This window comes from Coffea arabica, chromosome 9e (assembly GCF_036785885.1).
Source record: "Coffea arabica cultivar ET-39 chromosome 9e, Coffea Arabica ET-39 HiFi, whole genome shotgun sequence".
Classification (NCBI taxonomy): Eukaryota; Viridiplantae; Streptophyta; class Magnoliopsida; order Gentianales; family Rubiaceae; genus Coffea; species Coffea arabica.
In genome coordinates, this window is record NC_092327.1 from 34,741,533 (window position 1) to 34,763,368 (window position 21,836).

The 21,836-nt window shown below is 35.7% G+C and overlaps 1 protein-coding gene across 1 annotated transcript; it reads right to left on the minus strand.

Annotated features, from left to right (window-relative positions):
• Positions 1–2,479: 2,479 nt before the first annotated feature.
• Positions 2,480–8,214, minus strand: LOC113709800 (wall-associated receptor kinase-like 1). Its single transcript, XM_027232654.2, has 2 exons — positions 7,198–8,214; positions 2,480–3,829 (listed from the first exon to the last, which is right to left on the minus strand). Exons 1-2 carry the CDS (start codon positions 8,111–8,113, stop codon positions 2,643–2,645), a joined length of 2,103 nt encoding a protein of 700 aa, XP_027088455.1. The 5' UTR covers positions 8,114–8,214; the 3' UTR covers positions 2,480–2,642.
• Between the last annotated feature and the right edge of the window lie 13,622 nt (positions 8,215–21,836).

Here is a 21,836-nt window from a genome sequence, read left to right on the forward strand (position 1 = left end):
GTCAAGAAAAAGCTTCAATGAAAAATATTACAAGAAGTAGACTACTTTGAATACGTATTAATTTCTACTAATTGGAAAACACTTATTAACTTTGCAGCCTAAATATTTCTATCAATCATGTCTAACTGCATTAACCTGTAAACCATTCAACGCTTAGAACTCACCAAGTTTTGAGGTCTAAGACTGGAATTTTCATTGGGAAACATTTCTGCTATAACCGAGTTGTAATTCTGCTGATTCCTAGATGCAATTGGACATAGATTGATGCTACCAGTCCAGTAGCATAGAATTTAATGCCCAAAGTTGTTTCCTTATGAAATACCATCTCTATACATGCATCAAAATACTTAACTCAACTGTAGTTCTTCAGATTTTCCCCTTTGTTCAAACTCTAGGCATTACAGTACGATGCTTTTCGTTTTCTGCTTACAGAAAGAAAATCATAAGATTCTTTTTTTTTTCTTTGAAACGTCACTCAAGTTTTTTTGTTTCACAAATTGACTGTGTGTATTTGTTATATAAAATATCCATCTATTATACATTTTTTCCCAAGTAATAAAATATTTAAAAATGTTCTCCTAATTTCAGGAAAAGCCCTATGGCCAGGGTTGGTTGAAAATCCTAGCTGCATTAGTGCATGGCTATCTCTTGGTACATTTAAGTTGGAAAAAATTGTTTACGATCGCTCAAAATAATTGTAAAGAAATACAATGGCTTTGCATGTTGAGTGTGCACTTATGGTTAGCAATATGGTAGATTAGTTCAAATAGAACAATATGGCACATCTTTCTTCGAGGATAAGTACAAAAGTACCATTTTTGCGAAAGCAATTATGAGTTATATTAACGTCTGTAATTGAAGTGGCAGACTACATAAAAAGCATAAACAAGTTGGAAGATACAGAAGAGCATCAGGTATAATTAACCTGAGTTACTTCAAATACTCTACAATATTTACAGTTGCAGTACCAGTTAGTTACATTCGCAAAAAATTTTCACCAGTCCAAAATCCTACTAATCTCTGTATTGCCTCTTGGTGCAGGGATGACACAACCATGCTAAATTATCAGAAATATCCTCATCAAACAAGCGTAAAAGGAAGAAGAAAGGGTTCCAAGACGAATCAAAGTTCAAGATGAGGAGAAGCTTCCCTGGTGATCATGCAAAGAAGACACCACTACAACTCCAATTGGAGGAATTTTTTGCTACAGCCCACGAAAATCTGACGAACCTGTTATCACCTAAATCTGTGGCTAAGAAGGTTGAGAAGAAGATTAAAACCAGCACATTTTAGCCGATGCACAAGAAAAATTGCTTGGAGGTTTATGAAAAGAAGGAAATAGGAGCAAACATCAAGAGGTTGTTGGTAATCAAAGTCGTGGGGAGATTGAGGAGATGATAAATGAGCTTCGCGACATTGGAGCTGATATTCTGAAATTGTATTCCTCCAAAATTCCGAGCCGCGAAACATCCAGCAAGGTGGGATCAATCCAGAGGCGCCAAATGCTCGTCATCTAGCAAAAAAAATAGATCTGCGCATGATTGAAGAGAGGACGAACGAGCTTTATCAGGCAGCATTTGATAGTCCTAAAAATCTCCAACATCTAGAGCCACCAAACTTTCTGCAAGGTGGCAATCTATCAGGCAAAATATAGATCTGCGCATGATTGAAGAGAGGACGAACGAGCTTTATCAGGCAGCATTTGATAATCCTAAAAATCTCCAACATCTAGAGCCACCAAACTTTCTGCAAGGTGGCAATCTACAGCTGCGCACAAATCCTTAGCAAGCCAATAATATGGAACTGCCAATCTTGGAAACTCACTGATCTAGATATTGATGATGTACTAGGAGCGGTCAATGGACTGAGTGAGGGAAAAATGGAAATAGATAAAATTTTTACCTGAGGTTTAGATAGATCAAGGATAATGTCATGATAAGTTCTGTCGCAAAGATATTCATGCCACCTTCTTCATTTTCTCTACCTTTATATATACTTCAGTTTCTTAAATGAGAGAAATTCATCGAATTAGTGAACTGCGGTAGTTGTTGTCCAATTTCTTAAATCAATAGAGTTGCATATTGTCCTTAATGGAAAATTGAGTTTGAGCAATAACGAATAAAAAATTTCTCTCATTGCTAGCCTTTTAGGCTTTAGCAAGCCTCTAAGTGCTGTTGTGAAGACATGATAAGAAAGAAAGTTTGTGACTTGTGATGTTTTGTTCATATTGAGCCAAGTTTGAAGAAGCAGAAAGAGTCAACTAGGAAATTATACTAGTTTATAATCCGATTCAATTCTGGAATATATGAATGAAAGCAGTAATTATACTTATGGATTGAGTAAAGCAGTAATAGCATTCATGGCTCTTAAAAAAGAAAAATGAAAATGTGCTATGACTAACAAATTTACGAATCTTATCCATTTCCAAAATGTTTTTTCATTTCACAAGATTCTTTCTTCTTGATGACACATTGTCGTATATAATGTGCTCAACTAAACTAGTGAGTGGGCCTTTAATCCATTTTGCTTTTACAATATAAAAATTTAAGAAAAAGAAAAAAAAAAGGAGAGAGAATTAGGGTAACAAGACTAATATAACAGATGTCAAAACGAAAACTGCAGTACATTTTTTGGTTTCGAAGTTAAACTGTACGCCATACTAGTGGAACGGCATCTGTGCTATCACTTTCGGCTGTCCATGAAGTTTCAGTATCAGCTAACAAAACAGATTCACACTCTCCTTGCTTGAACAGTTGGCTGTGAACAGTTGAACCTTTTGCTGCCCTTTTAATGTTTTCCAACTCAATGGCTACTTCCTTCATAGTTGGCCTGTTTTTCCCATTTAAATCCAGGCATCTTTGAGCCAGTTTGGCAACAGCCATAATCTCTTCCTCCATGCTCTCATGTAGAAGTTGACGATCAAGAATACTGTCGACACGATTTTCATCCATCAGGGTCAAAAACCTTGTGGCCAAGTTTAAGTGACTGTCTTCTTCTGATTCAGACGCTGATATGGGTTTTTTTCTTGTCAAGAGCTCAACAAGAACAACCCCAAAACTGTAGACATCACTTTTCTCAGTAAATTGGCTTGACTGAAAGTATTCCGGATCCAAGTAGCCAAAAGTACCTATGACGAGTGTAGTTGTATGAGTTTTATCAGCTTCAATGGACCTTGAGGTTCCAAAATCTGATACTTTGGCTATGTACTTCTCATCCAAAAGTATATTGTTGGACTTGACGTCTCTATGATAGATAGGAATTGCGATTGCCGAGTGTAAATATGCCAATGCTCCTGCTACTTCACCTGCTATTCCTAGTCTGAAGTTCCAAGTGAAGGGGATTGAATCATCAATCTGATTATGAATGAGGCTAGAGAGGGTGCCATTAGGGATAAATTCATAGACCAATAGAGGAACTTCTGTCTCTAAACAGCAACCTAGTAGTTTTACTATATTCCTGTGATTGACTTGTGAAAGAACGATAACCTCATTGATGAATGGTTCTATCTGGCTTTCATCCACCTTCATTGACTTTTTGATTGCTACAATTTTTCCATCAGTAAGCATTCCTTTGTAAACTGTTCCTTGTCCACCTTGTCCAAGTATTCGATCTTCACTGAATCGGTTAGTGGCCTTGGACAACTCGCTTTTTGTGAAAATACTTGTTCTTTCAATGACACCATCAGCAGATAACTGTTGTTGTAACAATACACCTCCATTTCTTATAAAAAATTTCTCCTTCATCCTTCTATTTCTTTTCCTCTTTACTATTTTACACATGGTAAAAATAGCAGCTATCAGGCATAATACAAAAGTGCTTAAGATACCACCTGCAAAAGTATAAACAATTGTGTTGTTGTTTAGAAGTTATTGTTTGTCCTAAACTAGATTAGGTTTTTTTTTTCATTTGTTTTCTTGGTGCCATAGAACAATTTGACCTAATCAGTTCGATAAATTTCCTAGTGTAGTTATACAACTTAATTAGTAGATGGCATTACATTTATACAGCTTTTAGTTGAATATATTTTCGCACAGTGATGTGCTAAATCAAGGTTTTGTGTGGTATACAAGCTTGAAAACAAGGAATGGTGACAGGCTTGATTATTAATTCATGTTCTACCGAAACCTGGGCAGGACGGTGGACACTCGGAACCATTTCCAACTTTGAAAGGCAATGATTTGGCCAACAATGTAAAAGTTTACAATGTACAATTCGGATACTTACTGCCATTCAAAGTGTTGCACGAATGACATGTGACTTTTGTTGCTAAATATATTGGTTTTAAGATTGGTTTTACAAAATTATACAAGTCATTTTTAACTAATTTCAATTTATTAGTAAATGTTGCACTCATTCAGAAACGGTAACACCCAAGGTTTTGAAATCCAAACCGTTCATTGATCTAGAAAAATGAATGGGTCAAGGGTTATTGGTTCAACTGTTGGGTTGACCATTATTAACCTGTGATGTTATAAATATGTCATAAATATTATTAATAAATATTAAACATCAAAAAAAACAAACAAATATTTGTAGAAACTTAAGTCATATTGTTAAATGTAATCACTTCAATTCTCATTCTATTATTCTAAGTAGTACTCCCTCCGTCCCATTGATAGTGTCACACTTTCTTTTTTTATCCATCCCAAAATGATTGTCACTTACTAAAATTGGCAATAAAAACTCACACATTTCCGCTCCATACCCTTCAATGTGACAGTCTTTTCTTATCTTTTAGTGGGCCCAATTATGCACTTACCAAGTACCAACACTGCACTTAACAGTTTGTGACTCTCACGTGATATGCAAATAACAATCGTGCATGACACTTTCCTCTAAAGTAGTGTGGAGACATTTCATTCTTTTGGGTTCCACTTGTCTTATCATAACTTATGGCCCTTTTATCATCCAACCACGTATGGATACATTAAAAGTGAAGGGGGTATTGCCGGAACTTAAACGCAAATCATTTAAAAGTCTTGCACTGTTGATAATAATTACAAGTTCCGAAGCGCGACACACTTTCTGGAACGGAGGGAGTATTATTTTTTTAAGACTCAAAAATAGCTTTTATAAGTTAAAGGATTTTAAATAGTATTATTTCATATATTTTTAAGTTTCCTAAATTATATGAGTACTAGTTTATATGATAAAAATTGAAACACTTAAAAGGCATTAACAAATAAATGAAATGCATTCAAGATTTAAAAAAAAAACTAACATGGTCAAATTATATGTTATAAATGTTAAACAAGAGTTAATATGTAGTTATAGAGGGGAGAGACAAATGAGTAGAATAAGGCAATAATTGTTATTGTCTAATTAATTGGAGATAATTATGCAAGGCTAATTGGTAAAATAATAATTTGGAATGTTGACCAAATTCAAAATTGTTGACTTAATTAAGATTTGATATTGAACTGGTCGATTCACACAAAACCGTTCTGGGTCAACGGTTCAGTGGTTGAATCGAATGATTCAGCTGGTTTAATTGAAAATTGATACAAACTGGTTTTTTAAACAAACCCAGACCGGAAAGAAGGCTGGTCGATGGTTCAACCGGTTCGACCGGCCGGTCCAGGCTGGGTTTTAAAACATTGGTAACACCATCATTTTTGTCCCAAATTTTGTTTCATTACATCTTAGTTTTCTATATATTCTATTATTCTTGGACTAGAGACTCTCTTGAGTGAGTGATTCAAATGTTCTACCACTGCCACTCGTATTTCTTTTATCATGCAACTTTGAAGGAAGCTTGAAGGAGAAGGAAGAAAAGATGTATGCTGATGGATATATATATATATATATATATATATATGTATGTGTTTATGTACACATATAGGTACATATGTCACATGTACATAGACATCTCTCTCTATCATATCTATTATCTATCTATCTATTAATTATTATTATTATTACTACTACTAAAATTATATTAAATTAAATTACTATATTAAAAGTATAATGAGTTTTGGCATTGTAAGTTTGTAAACACTTTTTAATTTTAGTTTTTGTCATGCCCATATTACCGCCATCTTTCAATTAGATTTATTGCGTTTTAATTGTGGTAGTAATTAAAGATATGAAACATTCCAAATGATTAAATTTCAATAATAATGGTAATTAAAATGAAAAACTCCCTATTAAAACTATTTAGCAATCCTTACACTCCATCTCCAATTGTTATGGACTTCAACTACTACTAGTGTGTGTGTATATAAATAAATAAATATATATATATATATTTGTATGTGTGTGTATATATATATATATATATAGATGTATGCATACATATATGCACATATATATGTGCACATGCCCTAACATAGTACTTTCTCAAGAACATCCACAATATATCTAGTGCGCTTGACAAGATTCTCTCTTTTAAATAGTATCACTAATAAAGACAACAATACCAACATTCTCATTCTAAAGATTCAAGGCTATTCTTTCACATTGCAACCAAATTCAACTGTTTCCCTAGCTTCAATTTCATTCAATACGTAAACAGATGCAATCTTATCTTCAACTAAGACAATTCGACTGATCTCATCCACTTTCAAATTTTTGTAAAATTTGCTAATCTTACTTTCAAATAGACTTTTGAGTTTTGTAGGTGACAATTTTGATTAGTGGCAAAGTTAGGAGCCTAAGGTAAGGGGGGTCATTTTCTAATACCACATGAAATATAGTAATTATGGATTTATGATCAAAGAGCTTCTATGTTAAACAATGCCTTCTTTTTTTGTTATGTTATTTATACATTGAAGTCTATATTGTGTAATAATGTAGTTGAAAATATTAGAAATGTCAAAAGATTTTATTCTTGGATTTGGATCCACATCTAATAGATCCAACAATATTCTTATAAAGCATAAAAATTATTATTTTTTAATTATTTAGAAGAGCAATGCCCATAAATATGCATATAGAAAAGTTGTCGGAGTACTTGGTGTAAAGAGTAAGATTGAGATTTTAAGAATTAAAGATTTTAAGGTTAAATCCCTCTCCCCTTTCCTCCCACTTCCTAAATCTCACATTGCTTAAGAAAATGCATTTAGAAAAGTTAAAATTAAGCATGTGCACATTATCACAATTTTAATTGGAGTCAAAAGTTTTACGTTCTCTTAGTGCTTATTAAAATTACCAAAATTGTTATATTGCAGTAAAACAGAGAATTGAAGGGTTTCTTACCAATTAGTACTATTGCTCCCAGGATTATAAAATATCTTACACGGCCGATGCATCTTGATTTTGATTGTAGATATGGATTGATAGCAGCGCCGTAGACAAGATTATAAGTTCCTGCTGGGCAATCTGTACATCCATAAGCTTCCACATATACCCCGGAGTCTGAGTAAAGACTATAGTTGTAGTATGGACATTTATCAACCACTGTGACATCGACTTTTGATAGAGTCCAGACCAAAACAACCGGAATAAATTGCAAAGATTCAGAAAACTGCTCTGGCAACCAGTTCTGATCCACCAAGAAAGCAGATGGGCAGTATCCTGACCGCTTGAAACTTAAGCTCCTGAAATTCAGACTGTATTTGGAGAGGTAGACAGAAATTGTTGTTTGGCAGCAATTAACCCCGTTACAACTGGTACTAGTAGCCGCTTGATAAGAACTGCTGAATTGACAAATTGATGTACAACCTGCTAAACCCTTGTTCTCTTCTTGAGTTAGAACAACATTTCCACACCCAAATAGCATCAGTTTGTTCTGTATTTGTGAGTACAAGAACGGGGTTCCGGCAAGATCCAAGCTGATCCATCTGCTGCTGTTGGTACCATTTCTCTGGGCTTGATCAGAGTTGCAAAAATAAGTCAATGGGGCATTTACTGTTACAGTTTGGTCTACCAATGACACGTCCAGCACCTCCAGGTTGAGGTTACTTAGATATGGCTTGGAAGCATTGCAAATTATGATGTATGATTTGTGGAGAGCGCATCCAGGAGTCAACCCGAATGGGTAAGGGATGGGAACATTGCCACAAGTATCATTGCATCCTGGCTTAGCTAATGATGATCCAATTGTCGGGCATGTAGGAAAGGTGATTATCCAACCTAACAAGAAGAGAGAGGAGGGTAAGTATTTTGAACTCATTGATCACCAGTACTAAGGATGGATGTGCCACAAAGTTTTCTCGAGTCCTAGTAGTTATAAGAACGAAGTGGTAAATGTGTAGCAATCTGAAGAAGAGTTTTAGTAATAGATCCTGGATGAAGACAAGCCTTACGGCACAAACTACACACACATATATATGTGTGTGTGTGTGTGTGTATAGCAATGTGCTTTAGCAGTTGCAAGTTGGCTCTATTCTTTACTTCTTTACAAAATGACGATGATTGACATGTATAAGACTGTACCAAAAAAAAGGATTTATTGACTTTTTCTCAAGCAGATTAGAGTTCATGTATACTTAGCTAAGAAGCAACGTCCAAGGGAATCACATCTTTCTACCAAAAATGAGTTACACCTGTTCCTGGTCTATTGGATTCTCAAGTCTTTGCTAGGAGTACTCAAATTTCTTAAATCACAAGACCTTGAACAGTTCAAAGTTTATAAGTTGATTTCAGAGAATTGGGATTGTTAAATAATGAAGACGGTGTAAATTTGAACTCTTTATTAGAAAGAAAAAAATTGAAATGAGGTAAGCATTACACGCGTCAATTAGTACATGTGATATTGTTTTAGAAGTACGGCCTCTATAATACTAACTAATTAATCGTAATTGTGCACCACCATTGTTAATTTTCAGTTGCATAAATTTTGTGGGCGGTAGAAACAGGCAAAAAAAAAAAGTTCAGCTGATTCAGTAAAATGTTAGTTTCATTCGAAACAGGCAACTCCTGACCAGTTTATTCCTTTTCATTACCTGGAGGAGGCTTCTCTTTTGATTTTGTGGATGATGTGTAAAAGGAAGCTTACGACTAGTGATAAGCTAAAGAATTGGGGGATGACCATGATTTGTGATCAATGTGATATGTATGACTGAGATAGATTTGTAGAAAACAAGAATAGAATAAGTTATTTTGTTACATGACGAGGTTGGTTTTTTCTTAATAACAAGTTTAAGAATAAGTTATCCAATATTCTTCACCCTCTCAGTTGTTTGGAACAACCGTTAGTTCTGTTCCTAATCTAGATTGACTTAAAGAACTGTTTAAGGTCAATCTTCAAGATATCTACTTTCTCATTTGTAAAAGTCATTTTTAATTGTAAAGGGTGAAACTCATGTTACAGAATTGTCCCTAAATTTTGGACACTTTATCCCCTAAAGGGTGAAACTCATTTTACAAAATTATCAAAATTAGATAAATCATAAGCAGGCGAAGATCAAAGTTTAAAAACTAAAGTGGGATCAATTTCATAATTCGGAGGATAAAGTGTCTCAAACTAAAGTTGAATAGATTTCATATTTTAAGGGGTAAAATGTTTAAAAATGGAGTTTAAGAATGAGAGTGAAAATGCATCTATAGTTTAAGGATCAAAGTGAAATATAACCATACCATGAAGATCCATGCTAACAAAAAAGTAATGAATATGTTGCTCTCATTGATATGTACTAAGATTTTCTCTAATCCTAGTAGTTTTTAAACTAAAATAGAGTGGAAAATGTACACGTAGCAATTTGGAAAAGAGCGCTCTACTTTCTATTCGTTCACTACTTGGACAGTGATGAGCCTTCGCAAGTCAGTGCCTACAAATGAACTCCATAACTTTGACTTTGTTTGGTCTTTTTAAATTTTTTTTTTTTGATAAACGAAAGGTTTTGAATCTAAAATTTTTTTACTTACAACTTTTCCTATCATACCACCCAATCCAACTCTCCTTCAAGTTTGGTTGGCCGATAATGAGGAAGTCCTAGAACACATAAAGTGATCGCTATGTTTTGTTTAGTGCCCCTTCTTAGCGGAAGCTGTGAAACCATAAACAAAACAATAGTAGTCGCTTGGCTAAATTCGTATACTGGCAAGAGAAAGTTTTAATGAAAAATGTGGAACAACAAGTAGACTACTTTGAATACGCATTTCTTCTAAGAAACTACTTATTAACTTTGCAGCCTAAATAATTCTATCAATCATGTCTTGCTGCCTTAACCTTTGGATCATTCAAGACTTAAAAGCTAAACCTCACCAAGTTTTGAGGTCTAAGACTGGAATTTTCACTAGGAAAACGTTTTTGCAAAGACCGTGTTGCAGTTCTGCTGATTCCTAGATGCAAATGGACATAGATTGATGCTACTAGTCCAAGTAGCATAGAATAAATACCGAAGTTGTTTCCCTATGAAATATTATCTCGGTACATGCATCAGAATATTGAACTCAACTGTAGTTCTTCTGATTTTCCCCTTTGTTTGAACTTTGGGTGTTATAGTACGATGCTTTATATTTTCAGGTCACAGAAAGAAAATCATAAGATTCGCTTTTCTTTTTTTTGTTGAAATGTTGTTTTTGAACTTGTATTAAAAGGGTTGAATGTTCCACTCAAGTTTTTTTTTCCCAACAAATTGACTGTCGTGTATTTGTTATATAAAATGTCAATCTAGTATATGTTTTTACCAAGTAATAAAAAAATTTAAAAATGTACTCCTAATTTCAGGAAAAGCCCTATGGCCAGGGTAGGTCAAAATTAATCCAAGCTGCATTAGTGCATGGCTATCTTTTGGTACATTTAGATTGGAAAAAAAAATTGTTTACCATCGCTCAAAATAGGTGTAGAAAAAGAAATACAGTGGCTTTGCATGTTGAGCATGTATTTATAGTTAGCAATACTGTAGATTAGCATATATCTTTCTTTGAGGATAAGTGCATAAGTACCATTTTTGCAAAAGCAATTATTAGTAGAATGTCCATTTTAACAATGTCTTTTGTTTTGGTTAATGAGCTTCATTCATAAGATTCGGCTCATATGATATTATGTTTTTCATTTAGTGCTGTTTATTGCATTGATATAGTTATAAAGAGTTCAACACAAAACTTTATTTAAAAAAAAAAATCTTTGCCAGCTAACTGTCAACAAATTGTCCTAAAAAACAGAAAGAAAAAATGAAAAAAAAAATTGTCAACAAATTGTATGAAAACAAAACATTCATATGGTTGTTAATAGCGATCAAAGTATTTCTTTTAGGAAGTCATATATGGTGCTCATTTCAAGATATAAGAACAATTGAACTGCGGTGAATTTTTAATTTTGAAATGCTGATATTAAGCTTAGGAAAAATCAGTTTTACCTTTTGGTGCAAGCACTAGGCCTTGTTTAATAGCCATTAATTTATGCCAAGGTTGAATTAGCTTTTATATACCCTTAATAATCTCGTTGAAAGGAAAACCTGGCCCTAGACAAACTGTTTCTTTGTTTCCTAGATATGTTTGGCAGGCATTGTTGCCCATCTAGAGGGTTTGAATTCCCTGATGAATGTTTTATTTACGGCGAACCAATGTCATTCCCATGTTGTCATCCAGTGGCATGTCAACGTCAATTATAGTATTCAACCTAGGTTAGAATGAAACTTGTTCAAGTGTTTTTTTCTTCTTTGCTTTGAGCAGTTTAGCTTGGGAAACAAAATATTAAAAAAAAAGTGCGGTTTGTGCCTACATGCCAACACATGTATATGTAAGAGCTTTCTTCTCTTTTCTTCATCTTTTTTTTTTTTTTATGTGGGTATCTTTAGAGGGGTCCTGGATTTTGAATGTGTGTGTATGTTGAATATTACTTTCAACGGTATAGAATGAATTGTAAAATTTCTCAATTTCATGAATAAGGGCTTTTTCATTTTTGGTGACTATGGTAGTTGTTAAGGAAAATGAATCATCAAATTAAGCCTTAACCCTATCATAGACCACTTGTGTTTTATGAGAAGTTCATACTATGCTGCATTAATTTGTTATATTTTTTTCTAGTGCACTTTAGATGCACAATTTATGATTTTATTAAACAATATTTGTTTTTTAACTACTTTCTTATTTATCATCATCTCTAAGCTAATAAAGCCAATAAATACGGGTTTACCCTTATTCACAATAGTATGGTAAGAGAGATTTGTAGTACATTTAGTTACCATATAATATTAGTGAGGTAGTAATTATGAGAATCTTTATTAATCATCAGCTTTGGGGTAGTAATCATGAGAATCCTTATTAATCAGCTTATGCAATTAATGCAAAATCCAGACATTGTTACATAAGGATATCTGTATAAAATTTGGAAAGTACCGTTTACTTACTCAAAAATCAATGGAGCAATGAGGGGTATATTCATGCACATCTCAAATATCAAAGTTTTTCCCTATTTGCCAAGACTCATGAGCAATATATATATATCCCTGTAATGTACTTAGGACACATATCACAGATCTTCTTCCTTAGACGCACATTCAAGGGCAAATAGCTGAACCCTTAAGCTCTTCATTTGTAATATTTATCACTTTGTCTATCTTTGTGAAATGGCATCAACCTCCAATCAGAACTCCAACAGTGTAGCCGGCTGGGAGATCATACCCTATGTTCCCCTTCCTGTCTTGAATGGACCAGAAGATGTTGTTCATCAAAGCAAGGAGCTTTCTATTACTGAAGTAAGATTTTTTTTTTGTTTTTTAATCTGTAGATGAATCAACAGACAATTTATGGGGTGCTCAGGTGTAAATCTTGTCTTCTCGATCTTTTCCAAATGGTTTGCGCGATTTCTGCATAGCATTACATGAATTCAGCAGGGCATGAAGATGGTTTGATGTAAAACTCTTTCTAACACCTGATCCTGTGTCAGGTGCCAGTTGGTGAAATGGAGAACACCAGAAAGAAAAAACGTTTATGCACTGCGAAGGTTGTAGGAACTTCGTACGTCTACTTCAAATTCCTGCAGCGTGGTGATGATCCACCCCAGCATGCTTTAGAATTGATTGATGTGAGTTCAGTGCTCGGTCTTTCCTAATTAAGCATCAGAGAAATATTTATTTATTTTTTGTGAATGCATAAGCATCAAAGAATGGTAAAGAAATAATGTAGGTTCAAATCCAAATGCGTGCTAGTTCTTATACATTTGCGTCTCTGGTAATGCAGGTGGAATCTTCTCCTGAGATGGAAGAAGGGGCAATAGACGTAGAGCATCTACTGCCGTTTCCTCATCTCTTGAAGGGATGGAAAAGGGAGACAAGGGAACGTCCAAACGGCACAAGAGATAAGGTAAGAAAATTCAGTTCATGGATGGAAAATTGATTTTGCAGTCATACTATTGTCGATAGATAAACAAAAATTGCATGGTACATTTAACAGTATAACTTTGAATCACGTACATTTCGATAAGGCGAAACTTTCATCAGTAGAAGCACATAAATGTTACTTCTTGTCATGTAGTAAATGGACACCTGCAATAAAATGACATCGTACAGTTAAACACTTGGGTTTAATGCCCAACAATGCCTCAAGTCTTGGGGCGAAACTCAGGAAGTAAAAGGCGTACGCCTTGGGGCTGAGAAACGCATAGAAAGTCAGAAAAAAGTTGTGGGTTGAGAAGTTTTTGAGCGAGGGAAAGATGAAATAGATAGGAAGATTTGTATGGTTGGCTGGCTCTATCAATCTCTATGATATGTTGAATTTGGTACACTCTTCCAAATTGTGACGGTGATATTGATTGGTGTGGTGAAAAAGATGAAGGTAGTCAGTGGTCTGGACTTAGATTATTTATTTTGGTCGTTTTGCATCTAAGTTCAAATTTTCACTTCTACAACGTCCCAAAACATTAAATTTCATTTTTAATTTATTATCCTACACAACTGTTACTTTACAATTTCAAAATATTATGTATTTTTCTTAATTTGTACAATTTGTTGTAATTACTTGTATTCTTAATGGCTCTTTTTTTTTCTAATTTTAATACACAGTTTTTGTATTCTTATATTCTTAACTATTAAAAAATTTAAAAAGAATATTTAAAAATAAGGACAAATTACATTTTATCCCTCTGTGGTTTAGTATTTTTTTACATAACTCTCCTATAATTTCAAAAGTTATATATAACCCCCTCTGGTTTCAATTAAAGTATCAAAGTGACAGAAATGATCATTCGTAACAAAGTTACTTAAAATATCAAAAATACCCTTATGTAAAGTTGAAAATTATTTATTAATTAAGGGTAGTTATGTGTATATTTTGAAAACTATAAAGGGGTTATATGGTAAAGTATTAAATCATAAAGGGGTTATATAGTAAAACAGAAAACCATACGGAATTAGTGTGTTATATATTTATAAGGGTAATTTTTCAATATTTTTAAAAATTCCGTTACAAATGATCATTTCCGTCACTTTCACACTTTAATCCAAATTATGAGGGGGTTATGTATAGTTTTTAAAATTATAGGGGATTAGGTAGAAAAATACTAAATCACAGGAAAGTAAAGTGTAATTTGCCTTAAAAATAAAAATTTATGGAGCCTACAGCCCACGCCTCGGGGCTTTGGCCCCGTCTGGATAGAGTTAAAACGTCTCGTCCAACGCCTTGGTCTTTTAAAACATTGCCCACATCAGACTTACCCAAAAAAAAAAAAAAACACATCAGAAGTTGACTCTTGAACTTGTGCAACCCATGTGCACAACTCCTGTAGCTAATTTTTCATGCATAGAAACTGAATTGATTGTCCAATTAATACGTCTTGTTCGATCCAAGAAACTAATGAGCTTTTTTTTTTTTTGTGCTGTAGTTCTATTTTCATGCAACGTCTACAAAAATGTTTCGTTCGGTGATTGAAGTCGTAGAGTACATCAAGAGTAAAAATAACCTGGAGGATGCAAAAGAGGCTTGCAAACCAAAGCAGCTTAAGGTACAAATTGTCTTATTTAATTGACACACAGTTATACTGATACATCAACTTTGTGTTTTTTTTTTAACTAGCTTAATAGTTGTTTAATTTTATCATAAAGTCTACTAATGGAGTGGTATTGCAGGGAACTGAATGGATTAACCCATCCGAAGCATCCTCATCGAAGGAAAACAAAAGGAAAAACAGTTGGAATCAGCGGAATTCAGAATCCAAGCAAAGAAGAAGTTTCCTTGGAGCCTATTCCGAGAAGTCACCAAGTTTCCATGGAGCCTATTCCGAGAAGTCACCAAGTTTCCATGGAGCCTATTCCGAGAAGTCACCTGAGCAAATCAAATTGGAGAAGTTTTATGCCACTGCTTATGAGAATTTGTTGAAAATGTTCCCACCGACTCCTGTGGCTGTGGAGGCTAAAACCAAGAGGGCCGTCGAGGCATTTCTTGCTGAGGCACAAGAGAATCTTCTGAGAACTTTCGAAGGTGAAAAGAATGTGAGGGATACAGTCATTCAGAGCAGTGTAAATGTTCTGCCACTAAACCATGGAGAACAGCTGAACCCTCAGCAAAAGGAGGGGAATGGGCTGACTGAAAAGGAGTTGGAAGTAGCGCAAATGTTGTCAAGTGAAGGATTGGATAGAAGCAAAGATAAGCTGTTTACAAGCGAAGACTTGATAGCATGATGGCTGATTCTCGCCCCATTTTCGACCCAATTGACCTAGATTTCTTCTCAAATTCATAGGCTAGATTTTCTTGTCAATTTGTTTATGCTTTGTTTCCATTAAAAGATTCTTAGTTTGTCATTATTATTATTATGTACTTTGATGGTTGTTTTTAAGTTTCCTTGGTAGATTTCTTGATACAGTTGTGTATATATTTTTCAATGTAGTCTTTTTTTGGTGTATCTGTGCAAATTGTGTGCTGTTTGAATAAAAAAAAAAAACTTCTTTGTCCCCCATGGTTGGCCTTGTAGGACTTGAGCTTTTCGCGCTTATTACATAATATTGTTGTGAAGGAATCACAAAAATTTTTCATGACATTTTACATGCTATGTGGAGTAATTTGTTCTTGGAGCAACAAGAAATTCCGAGGAAAATTCTACCCGTTCAAAAGTTTTAGTTTAAGAATTTTAATTCAACATGTTGGGCAAATTAATGCAAAAGCAAAAATTTAAACTCCAGGGTGAGAAATAGCTCACGAACTTTGCACGTGAGTATATTACCCAAAAAGTATAATACTCTACTATTATTTTGTGAAATGCTAATTGCCAACACTATAACACAGTATTTATATGTTTTCCATTTCCTTTAACCATTTGTTTCACAAAAAATTATTTTGAATGGAAAGAAACTGAAGACATCCTTATGTAGTTAACACGTCCGTAAGGATTAAATTTGAAATTACATATCAAACTTTTTTTTGAAAATCTTTAATCTATTCAGATAAGTAATAGCTCGAGCCTAACTCATCATATGTTGATAATATCATATTTTACCAAAGTTATTGCACACGTAATATCATTATGCTTAGGTAATAATGTTACAAATTTTGTAAAGAAAACAATAATGTTACATAAAAGAGATAAATGTACATTAGTGATAGGGTATAATTTGTTAGTATTTTTATTATTAATTTTCCCTTCTATCCCTGACAAATATTGTGTTAATTGCTGATATTTACTCATATTTGGTATTTGGAATCAATTTCAGGAATGAAGCAGAAAACTACCAAAAAGGAGGGACTTTGTGAAATATATGGAGACTTCTAAGGGTTTCAATCATTGGGCCCTTGAATTGGTGGGGGACCATAAGCTAGTGAAAGGCATTTGATCATTTGGGCTTCAAAGAAAGCAACGAGACTTGGAACAAGAAGTACTTGGGAGGCTTTGTCCACATGTGTGGGGACCACCTAGATAGCTTTTAGTCATCTTTCTTTTGTTGCTTTAAAAGGGGACAACGTACAGAGGCAAAAGATATCTAGGGCTTTAGTTTTAGTTTTTTAGTTTAGTTCTAGTTTTCTTTCTTTGGACTGGCCTCTGACACACGCCAGGTATTCGACAATATTCCCCAACGGGGAGATTTTCTCATGAGGCGTGGTTAAGCTTTTCTAGTCAAGGGGACAACTAAAGATTTGGTTCAACAATTACTGTGAGATCTAATTTATTTTAATTGCTTCCTTAATTTATTGGTATTTATATGTTTCCTGCTTTTAATTGCTATAGCTCGTGTGAGTGATTGAATAGATGCGCAATATTTAATTATTCATATAGGCTATTTTGCTAAATAGGGGTAATTGAATCCGTAATTGTTCGTTATCCCTATCTCAGTAGCAACTGGCGTAATTGGGTTTATGACAGGGGAACATACGATCTAATTTAAACAAACCCTCGTAGCGTGTTTGTTAGTTAGGATTGGGCCTTTCTAATTATTAATGCAAATCTAGAAAATTAAATCCTACGGTCGTACCTAGGGTTGTTTCCTGATTAGAGAAATAGTCAACGGTCGTACCTTGGCTATCGACAAATTAAGGAAGGGTTGGTTGTTTATCGCGTGCATGACAACTATAACTAATCTATTAATAAATGTGGAATTATCTGTGAATCAATGATCAGTGCCTGAACCATTTCTGAAGTGTACCCTTGGCTAGAGTTTCTCCAATAATTATTCCTTTTATTTATTTTCTGCATTTAATTTATTTAGTTGGCATTTAATCCAAAACCCCCCATACCTTGGACTCTAGAAGAAACGAATTATCCCCAGTCCCTGTGGATTCGACCCTACTCACCGCTATATACAAAATCGGTATTTTTCTCGAGTAGGTACTTATTATTGCACAGGTTCGGCACCTGTCAATTTTTGGCGCCGTTGCCGGGGACTGGTGTCAGATTAATTTGTTTCTTTTTTAGTTCACCTTGTTTTCATTTTTAATTTATTTTTCTCTTATTTTTTTATTTTTTATTTTTTATTTATATATAGCTTATGGCTTCTAACACTCCGTATTTTAGTGATATAATGGATTTTGTTTCCGAGGAAGGCGATGAGACTAGTTTCTTTTCTAAGTTTGCATATTCAGAGGCACTGAACTCTATTAGAGAAAGAATGGCTGCTGCAACCTGTAAAATTTGTTATGCCAGGGATCATTCAACCGGTATGTGCCCCGAATATCAAGATAATCTGAGTGTCCCCCTCAATAATTATGGAGATTTTTCACCCTTGTCTCAAACGTGGTATGACCCTAATCCAAACGGGTATGATCAAGGATGGTGGGATAACTCCAGTTATGATTATACAACAGGGCCAATGAATTTTCAGCAGTATGAGTCTCCAGAATTATCATCTATGTCAGGTATGTCTCTTGAAGAAATAGTTGAATCATTAGCTACTAATACATATCAATTCCAACAGGAGACACGAATGAGAAATGAGATGATGAAGGATGCAATGAGTAATCTGGAAGATCAAATATGTCTATTGACATCCAGAATAAATCGATTGGTGGCTTCTCAAATTGAAGAATTGCCCTCGAAAACCATTGTTGATTTTGAAGAAAATAAGAGTGCAATTTGCTTGACTAGTGATGAGGAGATGCAAGAGTGTCAAAATGAGAGATCTACAGATGCAGTTGAAAAAGAAGCCGAAAATGAAGAAATGGAACCCCAACCGCAACCCATCCAAGTGAATGAATCCAGTGGACAATATCCAAATGCGGTGACATCTTCTCCACTACTTAATCAATATTTTCCTGACTCCTATTCTTCAACTCCTGTTACTGAAATTGATTTTATTATACCAGAAAATTTAAAATTTCATGACAGGAATAAGCTAAGAGTGGAGATGGCAAAATATCTTGAACCAATGAATGCGTGTGATGGAGGAGTGAGTGGAGAATGCAGATCATTGTTGACTTATTTGGCGCCCTCAACTACTCCATGGAAGACCGTAACTCGTGTGCTCAAAGATTACTCCATCTATGAGGGTTACCAGGATCATATTGAAGATGAAGCATTGAAGCGAGCTACGCGATTTTATCCTCCATGAATAAACAGGCTATGTCTAGCCAAAGACATTAAAGAAAGGCGCTCGTTTGGGAGGCAACCCGAATATTGATTTTATTGGTTTTAGTTGTTTATTTCTTTCGTTTTGTCGTTTCTCCATTGGGTAGTATCAAGGCTAATATCTCCTCCACTGTGACCAGGAAGTGAAATCTTGGCGTGCCCGCGCGGTGTTTGCGTTTTCTGATACCAGAGGACGAAAACCAATCTTGGCGTGCCCGCGCGGTATTGGACGACCCAAACCATGCTTTTTATCCAAAAAAAAAAAAAAAGTTATTATTATTATTATTATTGTTTATTATTATTACTTTCAAAAAAAAAAAAATTTCAGATTTCAGATCTACGTTCGGATAGCTTTTGAAAAAAAAAAAAAAATTTCATTTTTTTTCTTCTTTTTTCTTTCTTTCCTTCTTTTCTTCTTTTTTTTTTTTTTTTCTTCTTCTCCTTTCTTTCTTCTTTCTTCCCCGCTGCTTTCTCTTTTCCCCTTTTCTTTTCTTCTTCACCCATTCACCCAACATACCCACCTGTCCGCCGCCATCTCTCTCTCTCTCCGCGCGCTTCCGCCAGCAGATCTCTACCCCTCCCACGCAGTTCCAGCGAGCAGGCCACCATCGCACGACGCCTGCTTCAGCCGCCGCTTCTTTCACCGCAACCATCGACCCCACCCCACCACCAGCTCGCGGCCAACTTCGGCCGCAACCTCCTCAGTCGCGCGACTGCTGCTAGCGCGCGCAACCCCAGCGCGCAGCCGCCTGCCGATCTGCCCCACCTTGCGCGCGCGGCTTCTCTCTGCCCAGCTCCACCTCGACCTCACTTCATTGCATGCCGCCCTAAGCCCAACGCTGCAGCCTCCCCTGCGCAACCCTCTCCAGCCCGCCGCACTTCGCCAGCCGCGCCACCAACTCTCCACCAGCCCGCGCCGTCTCAGCTTTCCTCTGTCCCTCGCGCGACCCCCCTCGCACTTCGCCAGTCCACGCGAGTCAGCCCAGCACCAGGAGCTCCAGTCCACCAGCAGCTTCCCCTTTGTGCGCGCAGCTCCTCGCAGCTCAGGCGCGCAGCCAGGCAGCGGCCCAGCACGTGGAGCTCAGCGGGCCTGTCCAAGCACGTGCGACGTACGCGCGGTGCCTTTTTCCTCCTCCAAGACTCTGGTGATTTCTTTTTCAACTTCCTGTTACTTAGCTGAGGCCAGATTCTTAATTTTTGTTTAGCAGATGACAGATTTTTACTTTCTTAGCTGAGGCCAGATTCTTAATTTTTGTTTAGCAGATGACAGATTTTTACTTTCTTAGCTGAGGCCAGATTCTTCATTTTTGTTTAGCAGATGACAGATTTTTACTTTCTTAGCTGAGGCCAGATTGTCAATTTTTACGCTGATTGTTCCCATAAATTAAGTTGGTTGCTAAGTTGATTGTTTGGGGTTTCTCAGTGAATTGAGTTTGCCGTTTGATTTAATTCTTCTCTGTGCGTGCACCAGTGGTACTGGTTGTGGTAGTTTGCCTAACATTCATTCATTCTCTTTGGTTGGCTGCTTGATTGGAAGCTCAGAGCTTGTGACTAAGTTGTTATTGCCTATATTCTGACCTGCTCTTACTGGACTTGCTGAATTCTTGGGGGCATTTGTTGGGATTTTGGGTGGCTATGTGTCCATTTGCTGAAATTCGTTGCTTTGTTTAATCAGTCGCATTGCTCCTAGTTTGCTTGAGTGAAATTGGTTGGACGTCCTTTGCCTGTGGAGTTTAACTGTTACATTGTTTGGAGTGGTTTTCTGGTACTGATTGACTTGTTGGGCTTAAGTTGCTCAGGGCTTTAAATTGCTAATTTGGTGAGCCATTTATTATGCACTACCCTTTTGAATTGGGAGATACCTGAGCTTATTGGGTTGATTTTTGACTTCATTAGAGGATATGGATTTCTACTGATCTGCATTTACTTGTTCCTCTATATGTTGGCAATTTTGTTTCTATTGATTGGGTTACTTGTTAGCGGCAATAGTGAGATCAAAATTCTCTTCTAGGTTCAGAACCTCTTGACCTTAGCCTACTCCAACCCAACTCAACCATTCCCCGCCTCACTCACTGCTGTGGCCCCGCCATGGTCCCCGTGATTTCAGGGAAGTACCGTTGCTCTTTTGCTTACTATTATTGTTTATTTATCACATTGAGGGCAATGTGTGAATTAGGTGTGGGGGGGTCAGTTTGGGTGCTAGTATTTCCAGTTTTCGATTTCTAGGGGCTTTTCCTTTATTTTTAGTTAGTTTTTGCCTATCTTTCATTTATTTTATTTTCTTTTTCTTTCTAGTGGTCAGTCCTTAAATGAATACCAAGTTTTGATGCTGGATTGTTGCCTCTAATTATGCTATTGCCAAGTTTTATTAATAAAAGGGTATTAAATTAATGTGGTTGAGTTCATGAACATCTCTCTGGTGGATATCGGTAATTGCTTGACTTTTCTAATTTTTGGTTAACTTTTCTAGGCATAGGGAATGATTGTTGGCATTTTTCATGTGAATTGGTCCAGTTATTAATTTTAGTTCTCCATATTTGGAAATTTGAGGCTGGTTGTTGTTATTTTTGTGTTATTTTTTAGTTATTGTGTTGTATGGTTGTAAATAAGAGCTGACTGTACTCTGCTAGTAGTTACTATTGAGTAACCGGGGATCTTCACCTAAAGTGTCGATTTTCGCGTCAAAAGGTAGTAGTTGCTATGAGTGCGTGGTCCTGTAGCGATTGGAGCTGAGAAACCGGGCTCCTCCATCTATCAAATGTTGGAGTTCGCGTCAAAAGGCTCTAAGGGCTATAGACTAAGTCTTTTGTTCCTCAAAAAAAAAAAAAACAAAACAAAAACAAAACAAAAAGAAAAAAATAATAAAATAAAGATTGTGTTAGTATGTGAATAAGTCAGCTTGCCGGTTTGTGATCTTAATGTCGAGATTTTGGTTAATAGTTGGACCATTTGCTGATAAATG